This window comes from Rhinopithecus roxellana, chromosome 10 (genome assembly GCF_007565055.1).
Source record: "Rhinopithecus roxellana isolate Shanxi Qingling chromosome 10, ASM756505v1, whole genome shotgun sequence".
NCBI classification, from domain to species: domain Eukaryota; kingdom Metazoa; phylum Chordata; class Mammalia; order Primates; family Cercopithecidae; genus Rhinopithecus; species Rhinopithecus roxellana.
This window is the reverse complement of record NC_044558.1, coordinates 17,300,422-17,319,053: the sequence shown is the minus strand read 5'-3', so window position 1 is coordinate 17,319,053 and position 18,632 is coordinate 17,300,422. Positions and strand designations below refer to the sequence as shown.

General features: G+C 34.9%; 1 protein-coding gene across 1 annotated transcript in view; it reads left to right on the top strand.

Annotated features, from left to right (window-relative positions):
* Positions 1–17,301, top strand: part of LOC104663736 (solute carrier family 15 member 5) — a 35,055-nt gene extending 17,754 nt beyond the window's left edge. The window contains exons 4-5 of the mRNA XM_030938950.1: positions 12,541–12,649; positions 17,154–17,301. Of these exons, the coding sequence (XP_030794810.1) occupies positions 12,541–12,649; positions 17,154–17,301 (257 nt within the window). The remainder of the gene's footprint in view (positions 1–12,540; positions 12,650–17,153) is intronic.
* The last annotated feature ends 1,331 nt before the right edge of the window (positions 17,302–18,632 follow it).

The window sequence follows — 18,632 nt, the reverse complement described above, 5'->3', positions numbered from 1 at the left end:
GATATTTGACACTCAAATTAATATCAGATATATTCATTTGACTAATGCTATTACAATTACAGTTCATAGCTAATGGCATTATCGGGCTATTATCACAAAGCATTACCTCTCTTCTAAAACTCATTTCCATGATAATTCATTGAAATCATCATGAGAACACACTATCTTGATGGGTTTTTACCTCCCAATGCTCTTCAAGAGAATGAACTCACCCTTATAAGAAAGCTGGTTATGCCAAATATCACCCATGCCTGTTCTCTCTGCAGTTCAGGTGAACAATGCCTAGCAATTTCCCTACAATTTTGAAAGACACAGTGTTCCTTCCTGGAAACAGCAGCCTGACTTAATTTTTATCCACAATTCCCAAGATCTGGAAATGCAAATTAAAGTCATGATGCAGGCATTATTATCTAGAGCAAAGTATTGAGCATGTTCAGATCTGAGGCCCAATCTCAGTTCATCCAGTCACTCAACAAGTATTTATTCTGTCCCCTTTCCATGACTTTAGGCAAACGGTTCAGCTGCTCTGTGCCTTTGTTTCCTTGTTTATAAATTGAGGGTAATAAAAATTTGAGTCCTTATTAGATAAATATGAAAAACTGGTAGAAAAGTCAAAGTTAGAATACAGTGGTTAGGTATTATTTCCTTCAGGTATCATGAAAATTAATGTGTTTTAAAAATTAACTCAGGTAGGAGAGCTATGAATCTCAAATGAAGCATTTAAATCAGGTTACTGAAAGGAGGAAGGAAAGAAATTAACATTTATTGTCAGTTATATGCAGACCTTGCTATATGCATTTCACGAAGATATTATTTCATTAAATCTTCACAACATTTCTTTGGAGGTAGATATTTGTAGCCCTTTCATATATAAGAGGAAAATGAGCTCAGAAAGTTGCATAAGTTGTCCAAATCACATAGTAATGGTGGATTCCTGATTCCAAAGCTCTTTTTACTACACTAGTTTTATTTCCTGTGGTACAGAAGCACATCCACCCTGGAGACAGACTGCTACATCTTTTTAATTGCACCCTTTTTCGCTCCCAAGCAAAAAGCACATAGTGAAGTAGAAGGCATGCCTCAAATAAAGCAGAATATAAAATCCATTTCAGTTTTGTCTCGACAATTTTGGACTTTTGCTAGAACACCAGCACTACAAAATAACTTTAAAAAATCTAATGAAGTCTGAGGGAAATAATTGCTCACTGTCTCTAACTATCTTTTGAAGAGATTCCAAAAGGCACATTTTAAGATTTTCATAGTTCCATTACATTCAAAATAAAACAGTAGTTTGTAAAGAGGGGAAATATTGCATCTTTCTCCAAAGAGAGATAACAGAAATCTGCCTTGAATCAAAAGCAAATGCTATAGCACTTAATGCCACATATACTTGAAGTATCCAGTAAAGCTCTGATTTTGGTGGTAGATGGAGTGACATATTGCTGAAGTGAGGAAAGGTATTTATATATGTATACATATATACATATATATGCACATATATATGTGTGTGTGTACATATATGCACCTTTCCTTTCTTATGGTATATTTAGGTTATTTCTAATTTCTCATGCTATAAATATTACTAAGGTAAGCATCCTTTTCTATAATCATTAAGTACATAACTTATTCCCTCCTTAGACTAGAATCCTGGAAACGGGATTATTCCTTCAATGAGGATAAATATTTTAAATATTTTAAAGACTACTGAGAATTAAAGCAAAATTGACTTCTAAAAGACTGCAATTATGTGCCATTGCGAAATGATAATACTTGCCTCAAGATATGAATTTCAGTCCTTAGCATAATATTTTGATCTTTGTCTATTTGATTGGAAAAAGTTATATTCCACTTTAAATACTTTAATTTGTATTTTTTTAGAGTGTAAAATTGAAATATTTAATGTTTATAGAACATTTTTATCTTTTTTATGATGTGCTTAGTCTTGGCCTATTTTTCTTTGGGTCTTTTTTTGTCTGTTTACATAGGCTCATTATACTTTAAGAATATTGTGATTTATGTCATATTTATTGCTAGTATTTTCCCAGTTGTAACTCAACATTTTATTTCATAGATAAATTTATTTTATACAAGTTTTGCTGCTATATGTAATCAAATCTGTCCACCTTTTTCATTATGATTAATTTCATTGCATTTATGGTTGTAGAATTTTAATGGTTTCACATTTTGGATTAATTTTATTATTCATGTGGATTTCATTTTGGTTTCATTAAAGAAAATACTTATTTGCTTCAAATAACCAACATTCACAACAGTATTTAATATACATTGTGAAAAGTTTGTTAAACTTTAAATATTTCCCACGATACAGTAAGTGAAATGAAACTAATCAGTTTTACATATTTTAACATATTTTTAGGTGATCTTGGGACTGTTTCAGGGCTTTCTGGCCTGCTCCCTTCAGCTGCCTCTTTGTTTTAGCTTAGTATCACTCTCCTTTTAATTATTATAATAATTTTATGATATATAGTTTATATCAGTTATTACTCATACTTATCTTTTTGGTTATTTTTTATTTATGAAAACCATATTCTCCATGGCTTATACTTCTAGATGAATTTCACATTTTTATTATTTTTTCTCCAATTTTTTTTTTTTTTTTGAGACAGTGTCTCGCTCTGTTGCCTAGGTTGGAGTGCTGCAACCTCTGCCTCCCAGGTTCAAGCAATTCTTGTGCCTCAGCCTCCTAACTAGCTGGGATTACAGGCATCTGCCACCATGCCAGGCTAATTTTTGTATTTTTTAATAGAGACGGGGTTTCACCATGCCAGCCAGGCTAGTCTCGACTCCTGACCTCAAGTGATCAGCCCACTTCGGCTTCCCAAAGTGCTGGGATTACAGGTGTGAGCCACTGCACCCGGCCCCCCAATCCTATTTTTATTTTAATAAAATGAGTAAAACTTGTAAGTTAATTTTAGAAAAACTAAAGTTTTTGCAATAGGTAGTGGTCCATCCAAGTATATAACATACTTTTTAAATTTAATATTTCAAAGTTGAGTTCAGGAAGTTTTTTTCTTCATATATATCCTGAACATTTCTTGTTGAAATTATCATAGACATTTTATACATTTTTCCTTTTTGCTATTTGAACTGAATCATTTTCCCTTATTACAACTCACTGAGGTCATCACTGTTATACAGGGAGATTATTACTGTTTATTAATGTGTATGTCTTCATCTGCATCCAATTTCATAAACTTTCTTAGTAAATTTGTAAGAGTATTTCAGTTGATCCTTTTACTTTTTCAGCAAAATTAATCTTCAAACACATATAATTTTTATCCTTATTTCCAATATTTACTCCTATGCTTTGCATCCTTTCTCAGGACCCAGAACTTACAGGGCAATGGTAATACCAGAAGACAGTCACATTATATCTTGCTCATGATCTTAATGAGGACATCTTTTATTTTATTAAGTATATCTGCAGGATTATAAAGGTGATCTTAAAGAATATTCCTTATTATATAAAAACTTTATTCTTGTTTTCTAAGAGGTAAACAAATCAGTTTAAATTTTATCAAATGTTTAAGTAACTATTAAGATCACCTTATGCTATTTCTTAATCATAAGAAACTGGACCTATCATTAGGGTGCATTTAATTAATAAATTTTTCAATATTAAATCATCTTTATATATGTGCAATAAACAATACTTGTTGGCAATTATGATTCTTTCACTATGTTCTGGAAAGATCCAGAGAAAAGATTTATTTTTTCTGTGAAAATTAAAAAATGCTTAGTATCTCTCTTTTGTTCTTAAATTGCATGTTATGTTTAACTGACAAATACTAATTGTATGTATCTATGGGGTACAATGTAATGTTTCAATACCTGCATACATTGTGGAATGCTCAAATCAGTCTAATTAACATATCCATCACCTCACATAATTACCATTTCTTAGTGGTGAGATCATTTAAAATCCATTCTTTTAGCAATTTTGATATATACAATACATTATTATTGACTATAGTCACCATGCTGTATAATAGATCACTAGAACTAATTCCTCCTGTCTAACTCAAACTTTGCACCCGTTGGCCAACATTTCCCCTTCCCCCATCCACTTCCCTTCCCCACCTCAGCCTTTGGTAACCACTATTCTACTCTCTGCTTCTGTGAGTTTGACTTTCCTACATTCCACATATAAGTGAGATGATACAGTATTTGTCTTTCTGTGTCTTGCTTATTTCACTTAGCATATTGTACTCTAGATTCATCCATATTGTCACAAATGACAGAATTTGTTCTTTTTTAAGGCTGAATATTCCATTGTGTATATATACCACTTTTTAAAATGTATTAATCCACTGATAGGCACTTCAGTTGTGTTCATATCTTAGCCATTGTGGACAGTACTGCAACAAACTGAGTACAAACATTTCTTCGATATATTGATTTCAACTCCTTTGGATATATATCCAGTAGTAGCATTGCTGGATCATATGGTAATGCTATTTTTAGTTTATCAAGATTCCACCATACTGCTTTCCATAATAGCTGTACTAATTTGCATGCTCACCAATAGTGTACTAAAGTTTTGTTTTCTCCACATCCTCATCAACACTTATCTTTCATCTTCATCCTTTTTATAAAATTCTAACTGATGTGAGGTGATATCTCATGGTGGTTTTAGTTTGCATTTCCCTGATGATCAGTGATATTGAACAGTTTTTTATATCCTTGTGGGCCATTTGTATTTCTTCTACGAAATGTCTATTCAGGTCATTTGCCCAATTTTCAATTAGCTATTTGGGCTTTTTTCTTATTGAGTAGCTTTAATTCTTTACATGTTTTGGATATTAGGCCCTTACTTGATATATAATTGCAAATATTTTTCCCAATCTGTGGGTTATCTCTTTCACTCTGTTATTTCCTTTGCTGTGCAGAAACATTTTAGTCTGACACATTCTCATTTGCCTATTTTTCCTTTTATTGTCGATGCTTCTGTTGTCAAATTCAAGAAATCATTACCTAGACCAATGTCATGAAGCTTTTCCCTGTTCTAGTAGTTTTACAGTTTCATGTCTTACACTGAGGCCCTTAATCTATTTTGAGTTTATTTTTCATATCTGCTATAAGTGTCCAATTTCATTCTTCTGCATGTAGATATACAGTTTTCCCAGCACCACTTATTGAAGACACTGTACTTTCTCCTTTGTTTGGGTATTAGTCTGTTTTCATACTGCTATAAACAGCTGCCCAAGACTGGGTAATTTATAAAGGAAAGAGGTTTAATTGACTTACAGTTCAGCATGGCTGGGGAGGCATCAGGAAGCTTACAATCATGGTGGAAGGTGAAGGGGAAGAAAAGCACCTTCTTCAAAGGCGGTAGGAAAGAGAATACTGAGTGAAGGGGGAAGAGCCCCTTATAAAACCATCAGATCTCCTGAGAATTCACTCACTCTCATGAGAACAGCATGGGGGAAACCACCCCCCTGATTCAATTACCTCCACCTGCTCTCTCCCTTGACACATGGGGATTATGGGGATTACAATTCAAGATGAGATTTGGGTGGGGACACAAAGCCTAATCATATCAGTTTGTTCTTGACACCTTTGTCAAAAATCAGTTGTCTGTAAATGCACAGATTTATTTCTGGACTTGATTCTGGTCCATTGGTCTATGTGTCTCTTTTTATGCCATGCTGGTTTGATCCTATAGCTTTGTATTATATTTTGAAGTCAGGTAGTGTGATGCCTCCATCTTTGTTTTTTGCTCACAATTACTTTGTCTATTTGTGGTGTTTTGTGGTTCCATATAAATTTTAGGATGTTTTTTTCTACTCCTGTGAAAAGTATCATTGGAATTTTGGTAGGGATCTTAATGTCTCTTTTTAAAAAAATCATTCTTTGTAACTTTTTCCTACTATTATTGGTCTTTAAGTATTTCCATTTCTTCTTGATTCAACTTTGGTAATTAATGTTTATCTAAATACCTCATTTCCATAAGAGTTTTTACTCTAAAATAGCATACTCACAACTAAACATTGTTATCTTCTCTGTATCTGTTGTTACATATTCTGATTGGATTTGTCAGTTTTATTTATTTTGTTATATTTTCTCCAATGAATCATCTCTTAGAATTATTAGATCTAAAAAAGTTTAATATATTGATTTTCTGTTCTCATCTCTATTTCCTTACTCCTACTTTCCTTAGATTTGTTTTATGCATTTCCTAACTTTTTTGTCTTGAATGTTTATTTCATTTATTTTAATTCTGACTTTAAAAATGAAAGCGTATATGCCTTTAAATGTGCCTCTGGGTAGAGTTTATATGTGTATCTCTAAATGTGTAAATGCAATTTCCTCACTCTGTTCATTTTCTAAATACTCTGATATTGGGGGTTTCATTTCTTTGTTGACCAGTTAAGTTATTCAAGAGGCATATCTTCAATTTCTTGGAGGTCTGGTTTGTTACTAATGTTATTGAAACTTCTGTAAGAGGGTGAAATAATCTTTCTTCATACTAAACAATGTTGTGATCTTTATTAAACACTTGTCAATCACATTAATTCTTTACATCCCTTCTTTGCCAATTTGATCAAAAACTGACAAGAATGTGCTATAGTCATTGATAAGAATTACTTATATATCGTTATTTCCAAAAGACAACAGATTTTGTTATGATTTCATTACTTAAGGAAAATCCACTGGCATATCTTCAATTTGAATTGTGTTTTTTATCAATATAAAAAAATTCTTGATGTTCCTTTAAAATGGTTTTTCCTTTGAATTCAACTTTGCGGAGATTAGTATTTTACAGTATTTTTGTCTTTGTCTTACGAGTTTCTCGTTCATTATATTATTATTATTATTATTATTATTATTATTATTATTATTATTAGCTTTGTCATTCTGTGTTCAGGGTGTTTCCAGTAAGCAACAAATATGTATAGTAGTCACTTTTCCTTACCCATATTGGCCCTTTTTATGTTTACTCATCCTCAAAAGAAGAGATTTGCTGAGAGGTAGTGTTTACTAACTCAGAGTATATGTGAATATTTTTGCTAAAGTCTGCATTTAAAGTGCCCCACTAAACCCAAGACTGCTAGGCTACAGTGAGAACTTTACACCATTTTTAGGTTTTCTAACACTCTGACTAGCTGGAGTGATTACAGACTGCAGTGTCAAGCATACATGGCTATCTGGCACTCCCCAGAACTCATACTCACCTATAATGTTTTATTTTTGGTCAGGCCAATACTTCTTGGATGCAGTGCAACCTGACTGCGTCTTGTTCCCATTACTTCTTTTATGTATTATTTTTTAACTTTTTTTATTGATACATATTAGGTGTACTTGTTTTCAGGATACATGTGATCATTTGATAAATTGATATAGTCAAATCAAGGTAATTTGGATATCTTTTACCTTAAATATCTGTTTCCTTTACTTCTTGTCCTGTGATTCTGTGGGAGTTGCACTCCCTGATGTAGTTTAGAAGTAGAGGTGCTTGGTTCTGAGAAGTGGTATGGAAGGATGAATGGGAGGGTTCCTTTCTCTTTTCTCCTCCTTCCAAAAGAAAAATAAACAGTAATTATGCATTAAAGCAAAAGCTATTACTATTTTTTCTAGAACTGACCTTGATTTCTGTGGTGAGGGCATGTTCTGATCATCTCCGATTCACCACATTGGTGACCTAGGGGTGCCTCTTACTCTAAATAGTATGAGATTATGGAAAACATGCATCCTTTTTTTTTTTGAGACAGAGTCTACACATGAGACTGACAGTAGTTTATTAGTCACATACACTCACAGTCTGGGAAAGGAAAATACCCGGATATGTGTAGGGTCACCTGGGGTTGCACTCAGGCATACAGTGAACAAGCAGGGTCTGTGGGGGGCAGGCTTTGTAATAACAAAGGGTTGTGGTGACAGGCTGGTTCCTGTAGGCTGGATGTGATTGGTTGGTTTGAATAATGTTGAGAGCTAGCAGGGAAGTGAAACCTCTTAGGTTGAGAGCTGGGTGGAGTGCAGCTGGTCTGACTAATAGGGAAACTAGCCAGGTGGGGAGCTCTTCCAGCTGGGTGAGGAGCCTATCTAATGAAAACAGGGAAACACGTGGTTAGACCTTTGGGGCCTGTGGGGCTCAAAGGCATCAAGGCAGCAAATGAAATTTTGAACCTTACAATGTAGGGCATTAAGGAGAAGAGAAATAAACTGTATTTCTCTTTCATATTAGCAAATTTGTGTATAGTGTTATAGCATGTGTGCATCACCATATATGTTTTTCAATCCAATTTCAAAAGCTTTAAATTTAGTGTAAATTGCTCTAAGAATCTCACAGTAGGTTGAATGCCAGTCTCAAGACCGGAGTAGAAATGTCGTTAGGTATTTTAGAAAGAATTTGGGGTAAGTGATTTCAAAGACCGAAATCCAGACATTTTAAAACTGTTGAGACGATGTTAAAGAAAGGCATAAAAGTGGTAGTTGCATTAAACACCAAGAGGTGAACTACAGCTGTACATTTGATATAACAGCAGGAATATGAGGGTTCTGCTGAGTGATGTTTCACTTGACCTCTCTGTTCCTTTACTCCTTAATATATAAAATAAAGAATGAGTCTAGATGATTCTACAATCCTTTGTCTCTAAAATGACTGTGATAATTTCAGATAAATATAAACATTTTACTTATTGTCTACAAGGCCTAATGCTCCAGAATAATTACCCTACTAATTTATGAATCACTTTTCTTAAGCAATATGGAATGCACATTTCCTGGTACACAAAATGATTCTAAGAAATGACTTTCAAATGAACAAATACATCTAGCTAAGCAAGAGATATTTGGGGAAATTCTGGACAATGCTAAATATTTTGAGTCCTTTACTACTTCAGCCGTTGAACACTATTACTAACTAACTGGTTATATTATGAAAATAATAACTAGGGTGCACTGTGGGCATTACGAATGGCAGTGAATGAATGACTCATCAGACTCTATGTGGCACACTGTTTCTCATGCTCCTGTTCAGCTATCCTGTAATCTGGAGAAGTTTAGTTAGTCTCATTCTAGACCTCAAGTCTTCACTATGTCTCCTATGCAAGGATGCTCCTGATTTCAATCAGCTACTGGAAATGTCAGATGAAAAATGGCACAAATGTGAATTACGACCATAAAAGTTTATAAGCTACTAAAATAAAGTTATAGTACCTACGAGCTGAGTCAACTGACAATGCTAAATGGAACATTTTACAACCAGTCCTGGGATAATGATAAAAAAAAAAAAAAGGCACACAGAACAAGAAGAAATATCTGACAGAAGACAGACCAAGATGAAGCTCAGGCTACATGATGGTGTGTGAGCTACCTGGAAAGGGGACAGGAGGAAGTGATAATCTGAGGTTTGTGGAGTGTCTCCTCTGTGTCCAGCCCTTGACAACCATTATCTCTTTAACTTCTCATTACAACTCAGTAAGGGAGATTCTGTTATCATCATTTCATAGAAGAGAAACTGAGGCTTAAGTGGTCCAGTTATTTGCCCAACGACTACACTGTTAAGGCAAGATTTAACTTTAAAAGTCTACCTGACTCCAAAGCCCATGATCTTTCTATATATTTTTATACCCAGTTCTGTCTCTTCACATACACAGAAAATCTCCATATAAATAAAGCAAATTTTAGGTATCCTGAAGAATCTTTCTGTCTGACTTGACACAAGTGTTTGTCCCATGCTATCAATTCAGGCGATGCTTCTCTTTACCATGTAAATTAGCTACACAGAGAATGTTAAATCATATCTAAATATGGCAAGAATATGGGACTAGAATGAAGATGAGCGTTAGAAAGCCACGTGCTAAAAATGATATTTAAGAACGAATACAGGAGCATTCTAGAAAGTTCGAATACGTGATATGGGAATCTTTGGTTTGGGGTTTTCTTTTCTTTCTTTTTTTTTTTTTAAGATAATCCCACTTACAAAATGTTTTGTCCATATCCACAGATTTATACTATCTTTCTCTAACTTTTCTAGTACAAATGTCTTTCTCTCCTGTCACCCCAAACTCCCAAATACCACGTCACAATACTTCTCATTTCTGTTTTCCACAGCTTCCCCAGTGACGAGAATGCTCTGGTGAGCCCAGGGGGATCTAGTGGTATCTCCTCAAAGGCTGGCATTTGCCATAATGACACAATTTCTTTAAAATATTATGTTTTACCTTTAAAGATCTCAGAAAATTTATATTCTTCTTCCTCATCTGACTCTCTTATAATATAAAGATAGTCTTTTCAATTACTTATTATGGACCAGAATTCATGCTCCAAGAAGAATTAATGTCATGTTAATTCTGAGGCTTCACATACTCTGTGCAAACTCCTCTTACACTAGCCAGAGAAACACGGTGATAAAAAGGTATAATCACATGACATGCAAAGTGCTGATGTGAAATGAAAAGGTCGGAAATACTATTGGGACATTAATTCAAGAGGGGAAAAAACAGCACTGTTTGAATAGGCTTAGAAGGATGGTTTAGTTCTTCCTGAAAATACGTAGGATGTTATCACACCTTATCTTGACCTCCACCTCAACTCTCCCCATTCAAGTACAATCAAATGTGTAGTTCCTGTGTGCACCCACACATGGGCACACACACACATGCACACACACAAAAGCACACGTATACACATCAAAAAGGCTACACAATATCCAACAGGCAGACTTATAGAGAAACATTTAGCGAACTTCATTTACTCATCTAAACACCAGATAAAGGCATCATGTCACTGTAGCAATAAAACCATAAATTTTCATTATAATAGAACCCAAATGAAATGGTAAAGTGAAACTTCTGAAATAGGTATGGTAATGCTTATTTATACCTATCATAATACCTATTTTGCTATTATTTTGCCAAATAATCCCCATTTGTCAGGCACTGATCTAAATACTAAAAATATAAGGATAAATAAGACACACACAGCTCCTGCAAATTAATAGCATAATCAAGATTACCTTTACAACCCAGTTCTTTTGATAAAATAATACCTATTTTGTGAGTTGCACTTCACCATTTTATTTATTCGTCCTATAATTTATTTAGGCTAGCTTTCAAATATAGGTCCCAGAATATAACAGACACAGCTAATTTTCATTGTTGATCCATAGTAATAGTCACTGAGTAGGTAAAAGACAGAAGACAAACAGCTTTAAATGCGAAGTGGCACTATTAATCACAATGGTCATACTTATGCACTTGCTGACTGTGATCAGAATATTTAAGTTAAATCCCATTTAAAAGTATGCATTGTCAAGGGAGAGGCCAAGAACCACTTTCTACTGCAGGAAGCAACCCTACAACCCGTGTGCCAAAGATGGTACTGAAGCCCAGTCCTACTGGGTCACAGACTGATTGCACTGATCCCACACCCTCTTCACCTCCCGCTGTAGAAGTTGTTCCTATAAAAACGCAAGAAAATGATGAAACCTTGGCATTTGTGTGTTTAAAGATGATCATTTCCTGTTCTCATAATGCATAACATTAAAACAATTCAACTCATTCAGAGAGACAGTTAAATTCTCTCTGTTAAGTTAGATTTTTCCCTTTGAAGCATTCTGTAACGCTATGTAAATACATTTGGTAATAACAGATCTCCTTGCTGTTTTTAATGTATTGCCTAAAAATAAGTATCACATATATAATATGTATAATATAATGCATTTTATTTTATACATTAAACAATACCCCAAAATTTACTGAAGAAATAGAAAGTATGTGTGTGGATAGAGACAGAGGCAGAGACAGACACAGAGACAGAGACAGAGATAGAGAGATAGAGTTATAGCACAGATCCAAAGCAAAAGTCAAAACTTAGAAGCAAATTAAAGTAATTACCTTGAATCTTGAATAGTTTCATATATACCCAGTATGACATCATAATGAAGTAGAGATCCTTTATTTGATGGTATTAAATTGAAGAATTTACTTATTAGGTGAAAAGAAAATCTCCATGTTAACCAGAGATTGCAAGTAATTTGACCAATAAAGTCTGTGATATTATCATAAAGTAGCCCTGGATTTATCAAAGTTGTGAAAATAATTTAACACCTATCACCTACATACATTATCTCACTATCCTTACAATTAGCAAATGAAACAGACTATCTGGTCATAGAAAATAATTTTCATTCATTCACTATATATTTGCCAAATAATCCCTACATGCCAGGCACTGTTCTAAATACTAGAAATATAAGGAGAAATAAGATACACACATGGCTCCTGCAAGTTAATGGAATAGTCAGGATTACCTTTACGAACCAGTTCTTCTGACACCTATATTGTGTGATGCAAATTAAGAGTGTTTTGTGACCTTCAAAATATTTGGAGGGCTTTGCTTATTTTACTATTAATTACAGAATTAAATAAATTTTGACAATCAAGTTTCATATGAATGTTTTTGCTTTGTGGATATTACTGAAGCAAATAAAGCTCTATGAATTGTGGAATGATAAAATATTCACAGAAACTTACAACTCTGCAGTTGAATAACAATTACATTTGTTCCAAACAGGCAATTGGTTTCCAAACACATTAAACAAAGGCAATTTAGAAAACTTCTTCTTCTTCCTGGCATCATTAACATTGTTGAACGTCCTGGGATTCTGGAGTGTTTCACAAAGGTAAGTAAGTGTGTGGTAAGATGAAAAATTTCTGAGTCCATGTGAAATATTGGTCTGGGAACCATCACTGAGCCAGCGGGAATTCTGTACACCATGACCGGACAAATTAGCATATTAGAGAAATTCAACAGATTATTCAGAGCAAGAAATTTCGATTTAGACTTCACTTTTTCCATCGATCCTCATAATAAAATAGTGCTTTACAAATTCTAAAGTATGTTCCAACACAAGATTTTTCTCTCCACTATGTAGCATTACTTTAGAATTAGAAATAAGCATATTGATAATAAGAACGAGTGCATCGTTACCATTAAAAGCAAATATCATTAAACAAATAGCTAGAAATCTAATGATGCTTGAGATTTGGATCCTATTCAGGCCTTTAAATCAGCAGTGACCATTTCAAGGCCAATAAAAAAAACTGTACAAAATCCCTTAGCTTGTTGCCTGAGACCACCTGAGAGTGGATTAATATGTACCATCTACCATCCACCCACCCATCCATTGCCAGCCTCTCCCTATCTCTCTCTCTCTCTCTCTCTCTCTCCCCTTGACATATTCTTGGACAACTGTGTACTTTTGAGAAAATTCTCTAACCTCTCTGGGCCTCTGTTTTTACACCTGTAAAATACAAAACCTCTTGTGGGTTTTAGGGGGACAAATATTGATAAAGGGCTAATCACAATGTCTGTCACGAAGCAGAAACTAAACAGATTTTCATTTTCCTTACTTCCTTCCATCCATTTACCTCTTTAGTCATTTAGTCATATATTATCTCATCCATTGTCACTTCACCCTTGCCTAGGTCATTATTTTATTAACCTAACAAATCTCTTTTTGAATATCAGTCATGTGATAGGTGGTGTCATAAACTAGAAAGATACAAAGTCAGTAAGTCAACAAAGGTTTATTTTCACCAGTGTTCTGCTCTCATCGGGCTTATGGTCTAGTATAAGAAAGAATCAAACCTCATGCAAGGCAGAATTGATGACAAAATTAAAAGCCTTAATGGCTCCCTGAATTTTTATATTTCTTACACTCCAAAGTGTATAAATTATCAAACTGATCCTTCGCAGTGTATACTTTTCCTGAATGCTGCTCTCATTCTTAGATTGAAAATCAAATTGGAGAACCAGACAGCTTTGCAGAAAGGTCCAACAGGAATGTTCTCAGCATTGTAGCAAAACAGATTTCACAATGGAAATGGAAGCTGGAGGCATGGCCTCTTTCCCCTCCATCCACTGCCTCCAAACACATAAGTGGTGCCCACCCAGCAATTCTCAAAAACTTGCACCATCTCTCAATTTTTACTTTGTATCCTGTAGTAAGGTTTGATCCTTGTTTTACATGAAGTAATTTAGTCACCCCAGTTGAGTCCAGTTTCACAATTTATATGCTATACAAACTTCAGCAAGCTGTTTAACTTTGCTAAACCTCAGTTACTTCATTTGAAAAATGGAAATGATAAAAAGAGTAACTGTGTCATAAGGCTTTTGTGAGGATGAGTAAATGCTCCAAAGTGTTAGCAATTATAATTAGAATGGTCTCATACCTAGTCATATGCTGTCTTCTTCCTCCTTTTTATGCTTCTCCTAGACTTATGTTGAGGTGTGGCCAAGATGACCGCAGTCATGGATAGAGTTCAGGTAGAACTAGCACTGGACCCAGAATCCATTAGCCCAGGGATTGACTCATTAATATATCCACCCAACCAATATGCTAAGCATTGTTCCAGGCAATAGAGAAATAGAGTTGAACAGGCAAACTCGTAGTCTACATGGAGCTAACATCTAGGGCCCAAATTAAAATATTCAAGTGTGATTCTTTCTCTCTGATTGTGGAACTAGTGAGTTCCTGTAAAGAAGTGAGAGATAGTGGTGTGGAGTGCAGAGGAGGAGTTAAGAATAAAAACATACAACACACCAGAGATTGGAGGAACCAAAGATGAGAAGGGACTAAGTAAAAATGTAAAGTTCATTCAGAGATAAATTGATTCTTACCAAATCTTCTCCATCTCCTATCTACTTTCTCTTCTTCTGCATACTTTTTTAGGGAGGGAATAAAGATAGAGTGAGAGGAAGAAACAAAGCAAGAAGGAAATTAATTTTCTATGTGTTGAGCAGCCTGTGTGTGTTGGGTGGTATGCTATACACACACAAACAACTGCCCTTACTCCCCACCACCTTCTTGGGATATAGATCTTATCATTCTACATTATAAATCAAAAAACTAAAGTGCAAAGCTAGTTAAATAAATTGACCAAGTTCACACAACTAGGATTCAACCCCAAATTTGTCTCTGAAGCCCACGCTTCTATACTCCTATACTATGCTGCCTCCAAGTGCCATAGAAGAGCTGTCTTCTCGCTCTCTGACAATTCCTAACTTGGTTTGGGAGAAAACTATTTCCTTCAGTTAAAGTAACTCTACCCACTACCACCTGTTGACCAGCACTCCACAGGAAAAGAATGAATGTCACATGTCAGAAGTAGGGAGAGTCTGGAAAATTTGCCTCCAGAGATTAAGCAGCTAGAACCAATGACATCAACGCCAAGGCACATGTTGCCTTGGGGACCTGTTGGCCATTGGGATTGGACAGTCCAAGTCAGAAGAGTTAAGCAAGACACAGTATGAAACCTGAGAGAGAAAGATGAGTGCCTGCAGTGAGGAGTTCATGATTCCGATTCTTTCTGTACTGATTGTTTTTGTCAAACACTAATGAACAATAAGCATGAAAATAAATGGGGGAAAGTACCAATGTCCCAGGGACAGCATTATTGAAACATTACGTATAAGTCAAATCATATCTAATCTCAGCACATATGTAAACACAATCCCATTTTTTATCAAACCCAAAGGTGTATCTGTTCAGACCCAGGTAATAGTGGAAATCTATCAAGAACAAGGCAGTCTCAACTTATTCTTGTCCTCAAGATCTTGAGGACAGTGGATTAATTATGAAACAACCTCCTCACCAAAATACAGGTAGGATGAGGTCTGTTTTAGCACCCTAGACACCTCCACAGCCAAGTTCATATTAGTCTGATACGATCTTATTGTTAAATCCTAGAGCCAAACCAATCTTGTGAGGGTTACTGGGACATTATCTCAAATCCCCAGCTGCATAAAGCTAGGAATTATCCATAAATATAAAGCCAGACTTACCTGTCACATGTACCAAATCAAAGAAACTGAAAACAATCCCTCCACAATCAAATTTGAAATACTGCACTGATGACATGTCATACTCGAGGCTTTCCAGTTTAGGGGTGAAGGAAGTAGGTAGATGAAAGTAAATATGTCTACAGTGCTTTATATAAATATGTATCCTATCCCACATTGGGTGCTAAAATAAAAAGAAATTTCAGGTGTTTTGAGAGGGAGGGGGCAGACAGTGTTTGTTTTTATAACTAACACCACTGTCCTTCCAGTGTTGTGAAACATATAAGTTGATATTGCACTTGTTTTGTGAAATATTCCAGTAATCTTTTGTGTCTACGCTGTAGGAATTATTGAAAGTGACATAAATCAGAGACAAATGACCAGAGTTGTTCAGGCAGTATTCATTCTCGTATAGCCACAGTTATTTTTAGTAATGTATTGAAAAGGAAAAGAAGGTAAAATTAACTTTTGACACCTTCACAAATCAAAAATAGATGACTGACTCCATCTATATTTGAAACTTATGTGTATGTAATAAAATTAAACTTATAGCTGATATTCATTTGTTCATTTGACAAATATTTATTGAACATCTACTGTGTACCAATCACTGGGAATAAAGCAGTGAATAAAGCAAGTTGAAGTTCCTACTTTCCTGGAACTCACCCAACAGTATTTAAGAAAGTAATTTGTCTTTAGAGGCAGTGTGCCATAGAGGACCAGGACTCAGAATAATCAAGTTCTGGTTCCAAATCCGAACTCTGCCAACTACTACTGCTATGAACCTCAAGTAAGTTATTTAACCTCTTGGAAACTTCAATTTCTCAATCTGCAAAATGGGATGATTCTATCCCACCCTTGCATGGGGCTGGTACTTAGAAGACACTGAAAAGGTTGGTTTTTCTGGAGGTCGGGGATGGAGAGTGCACATTCTAGAAATACATTCATGGATTCTTCTTTGACAATGGTGCTTTACACATAATCTCAGTACTGAATTTACAAACCCCCAGTAAACGTCTTACGCAGCCTGACCGCTATGAAATCTGTCAAGTCAATAGGCTTTCAGACTTCTCATCATCTCTCTGTCAGCATTGAAGACAGCACAGCAAGCTGTAAAAAAGCGCCATCTAAAGGTCCTTATGAGACACTTTACTAAGTCACAAAACTCCTTTTGTACTTTTAAAAAGACTATTTTGGTGAGCAGCGCTCTTAAATAATCGTCACTGTTGGGCCAGTATCTATGAGCCCATCATAAAAGGTAGACAAGCACAGGAGGGAAGCAAGTGATTTATCAATTCATCTACATCTGGTCCTAAGAAAAGCTTTCTTTCTTTCTTTTTTAGATATTGTAATCTAAATCATTTTAATGCCCAGAACATCCGTGGAAGTAATCTTGAAGAAACACTTCTCCTCCACGAGAAGCCTCTGAAATTTTATGGCAGTATACAGGAATTTTCTTCAAGTATTGATCTTTGGGAGACAGCCCTATGAAACTGTATTTGAGTCTACCTGTCTTATGAGAACAGTATTCATTGTTTTCTTCTTCAGTTGAGCATTTTATGTGTTTTAGTGTAAAAGCCATATATATGGAGGTGATTTTATAAATATCATCTGTATACTTTATTTACAAAAACTACTTATGACCTTTCTAGTAAACTGTCATGCTTTTGCATTAACATGCTAGAGCGTTAAAATTAATAAAATAATTTTAAAGCCTAGGTGATTACTCTATGATAAAAAAAAAATGACAGTTTTCTATACACCAATAATACCTTACCGCTTTCTACAATGGTTCAGCCATTGAAAGCATATGACCTTTTTTTGGAGTTTTAATGAGTCATTAGAAGCAAAATGACAGTATTTTAATATACTCTGTTTCAATATACTTATTGAGCCCTTATTACATGCCAAGCATTGTGACCATATACTGTATATAGCTGAGTAAATAATAAACATATACATGATTTACTATATTTGCTCTTAATATTATGCTGTCAAGATATGACTTCATTAAGGAAATTTTCTCTGAATTTAAAAGCAGTATTACTAACATAGATGTCCTTAACAAAGAGAATGTCCACACACTAAAACAGTTGAAAAATAGATGTAAGTTATGGAACAGTTGGAATTAAAGGAAAGAAGGAAACTCAGGAAGATAAAATGAGGGCTGAGAGGAGGGTAAGTGACCAAACCAAATAAATAGAGATGCTTAAAGGAATTATACGAATAACATCTTTCGGTCTCCACTGCCAATTCAGATGCATTCAGAAAATTATCTTCTAAGAGTTTCTTCTTTTACAAGCAAAAATATGTGGAAACTCATCTTTTAAGAAATCAAGTAAAATTAATGTCTGTTACTTAGTAGCAGTATTTGTCAAAATTTGGTTGAGGACAATTTGCTACAGGTGAATCTTTCTGGCCCCTACACAGACTGCTTTAACCCAAATCTTTTTTCAGATTGGGGTCCAGGAATTGGTGGTTTTAATAAGCACACCCAAATCATTCTCATGTTCCCTAAAGTTTAAAAGCCATTGCTTTCCAGGACAATTCGTGCTGGATAGGACAAGTGAGTGTATCAGCCAACTGCAAATTATTCTGCAATTATGCACCTCGCTTGTGTATACATAAAATATTTTAGGTCTGTAGAATAAAAGACTTATTCAACTTGATTAGGTACGCTATGCATTTTTAATTGCAAAAGAGCTGTAAAGCACCAGGTGTTTCTGTTACTCAAACTATTTTTTGCTTGAGGACAAGTGAAAAGACTTGCTGGTACAGGCATAAATTCTTTCCCTGCAACTTTTTCAAATCCTTTCTGTTTA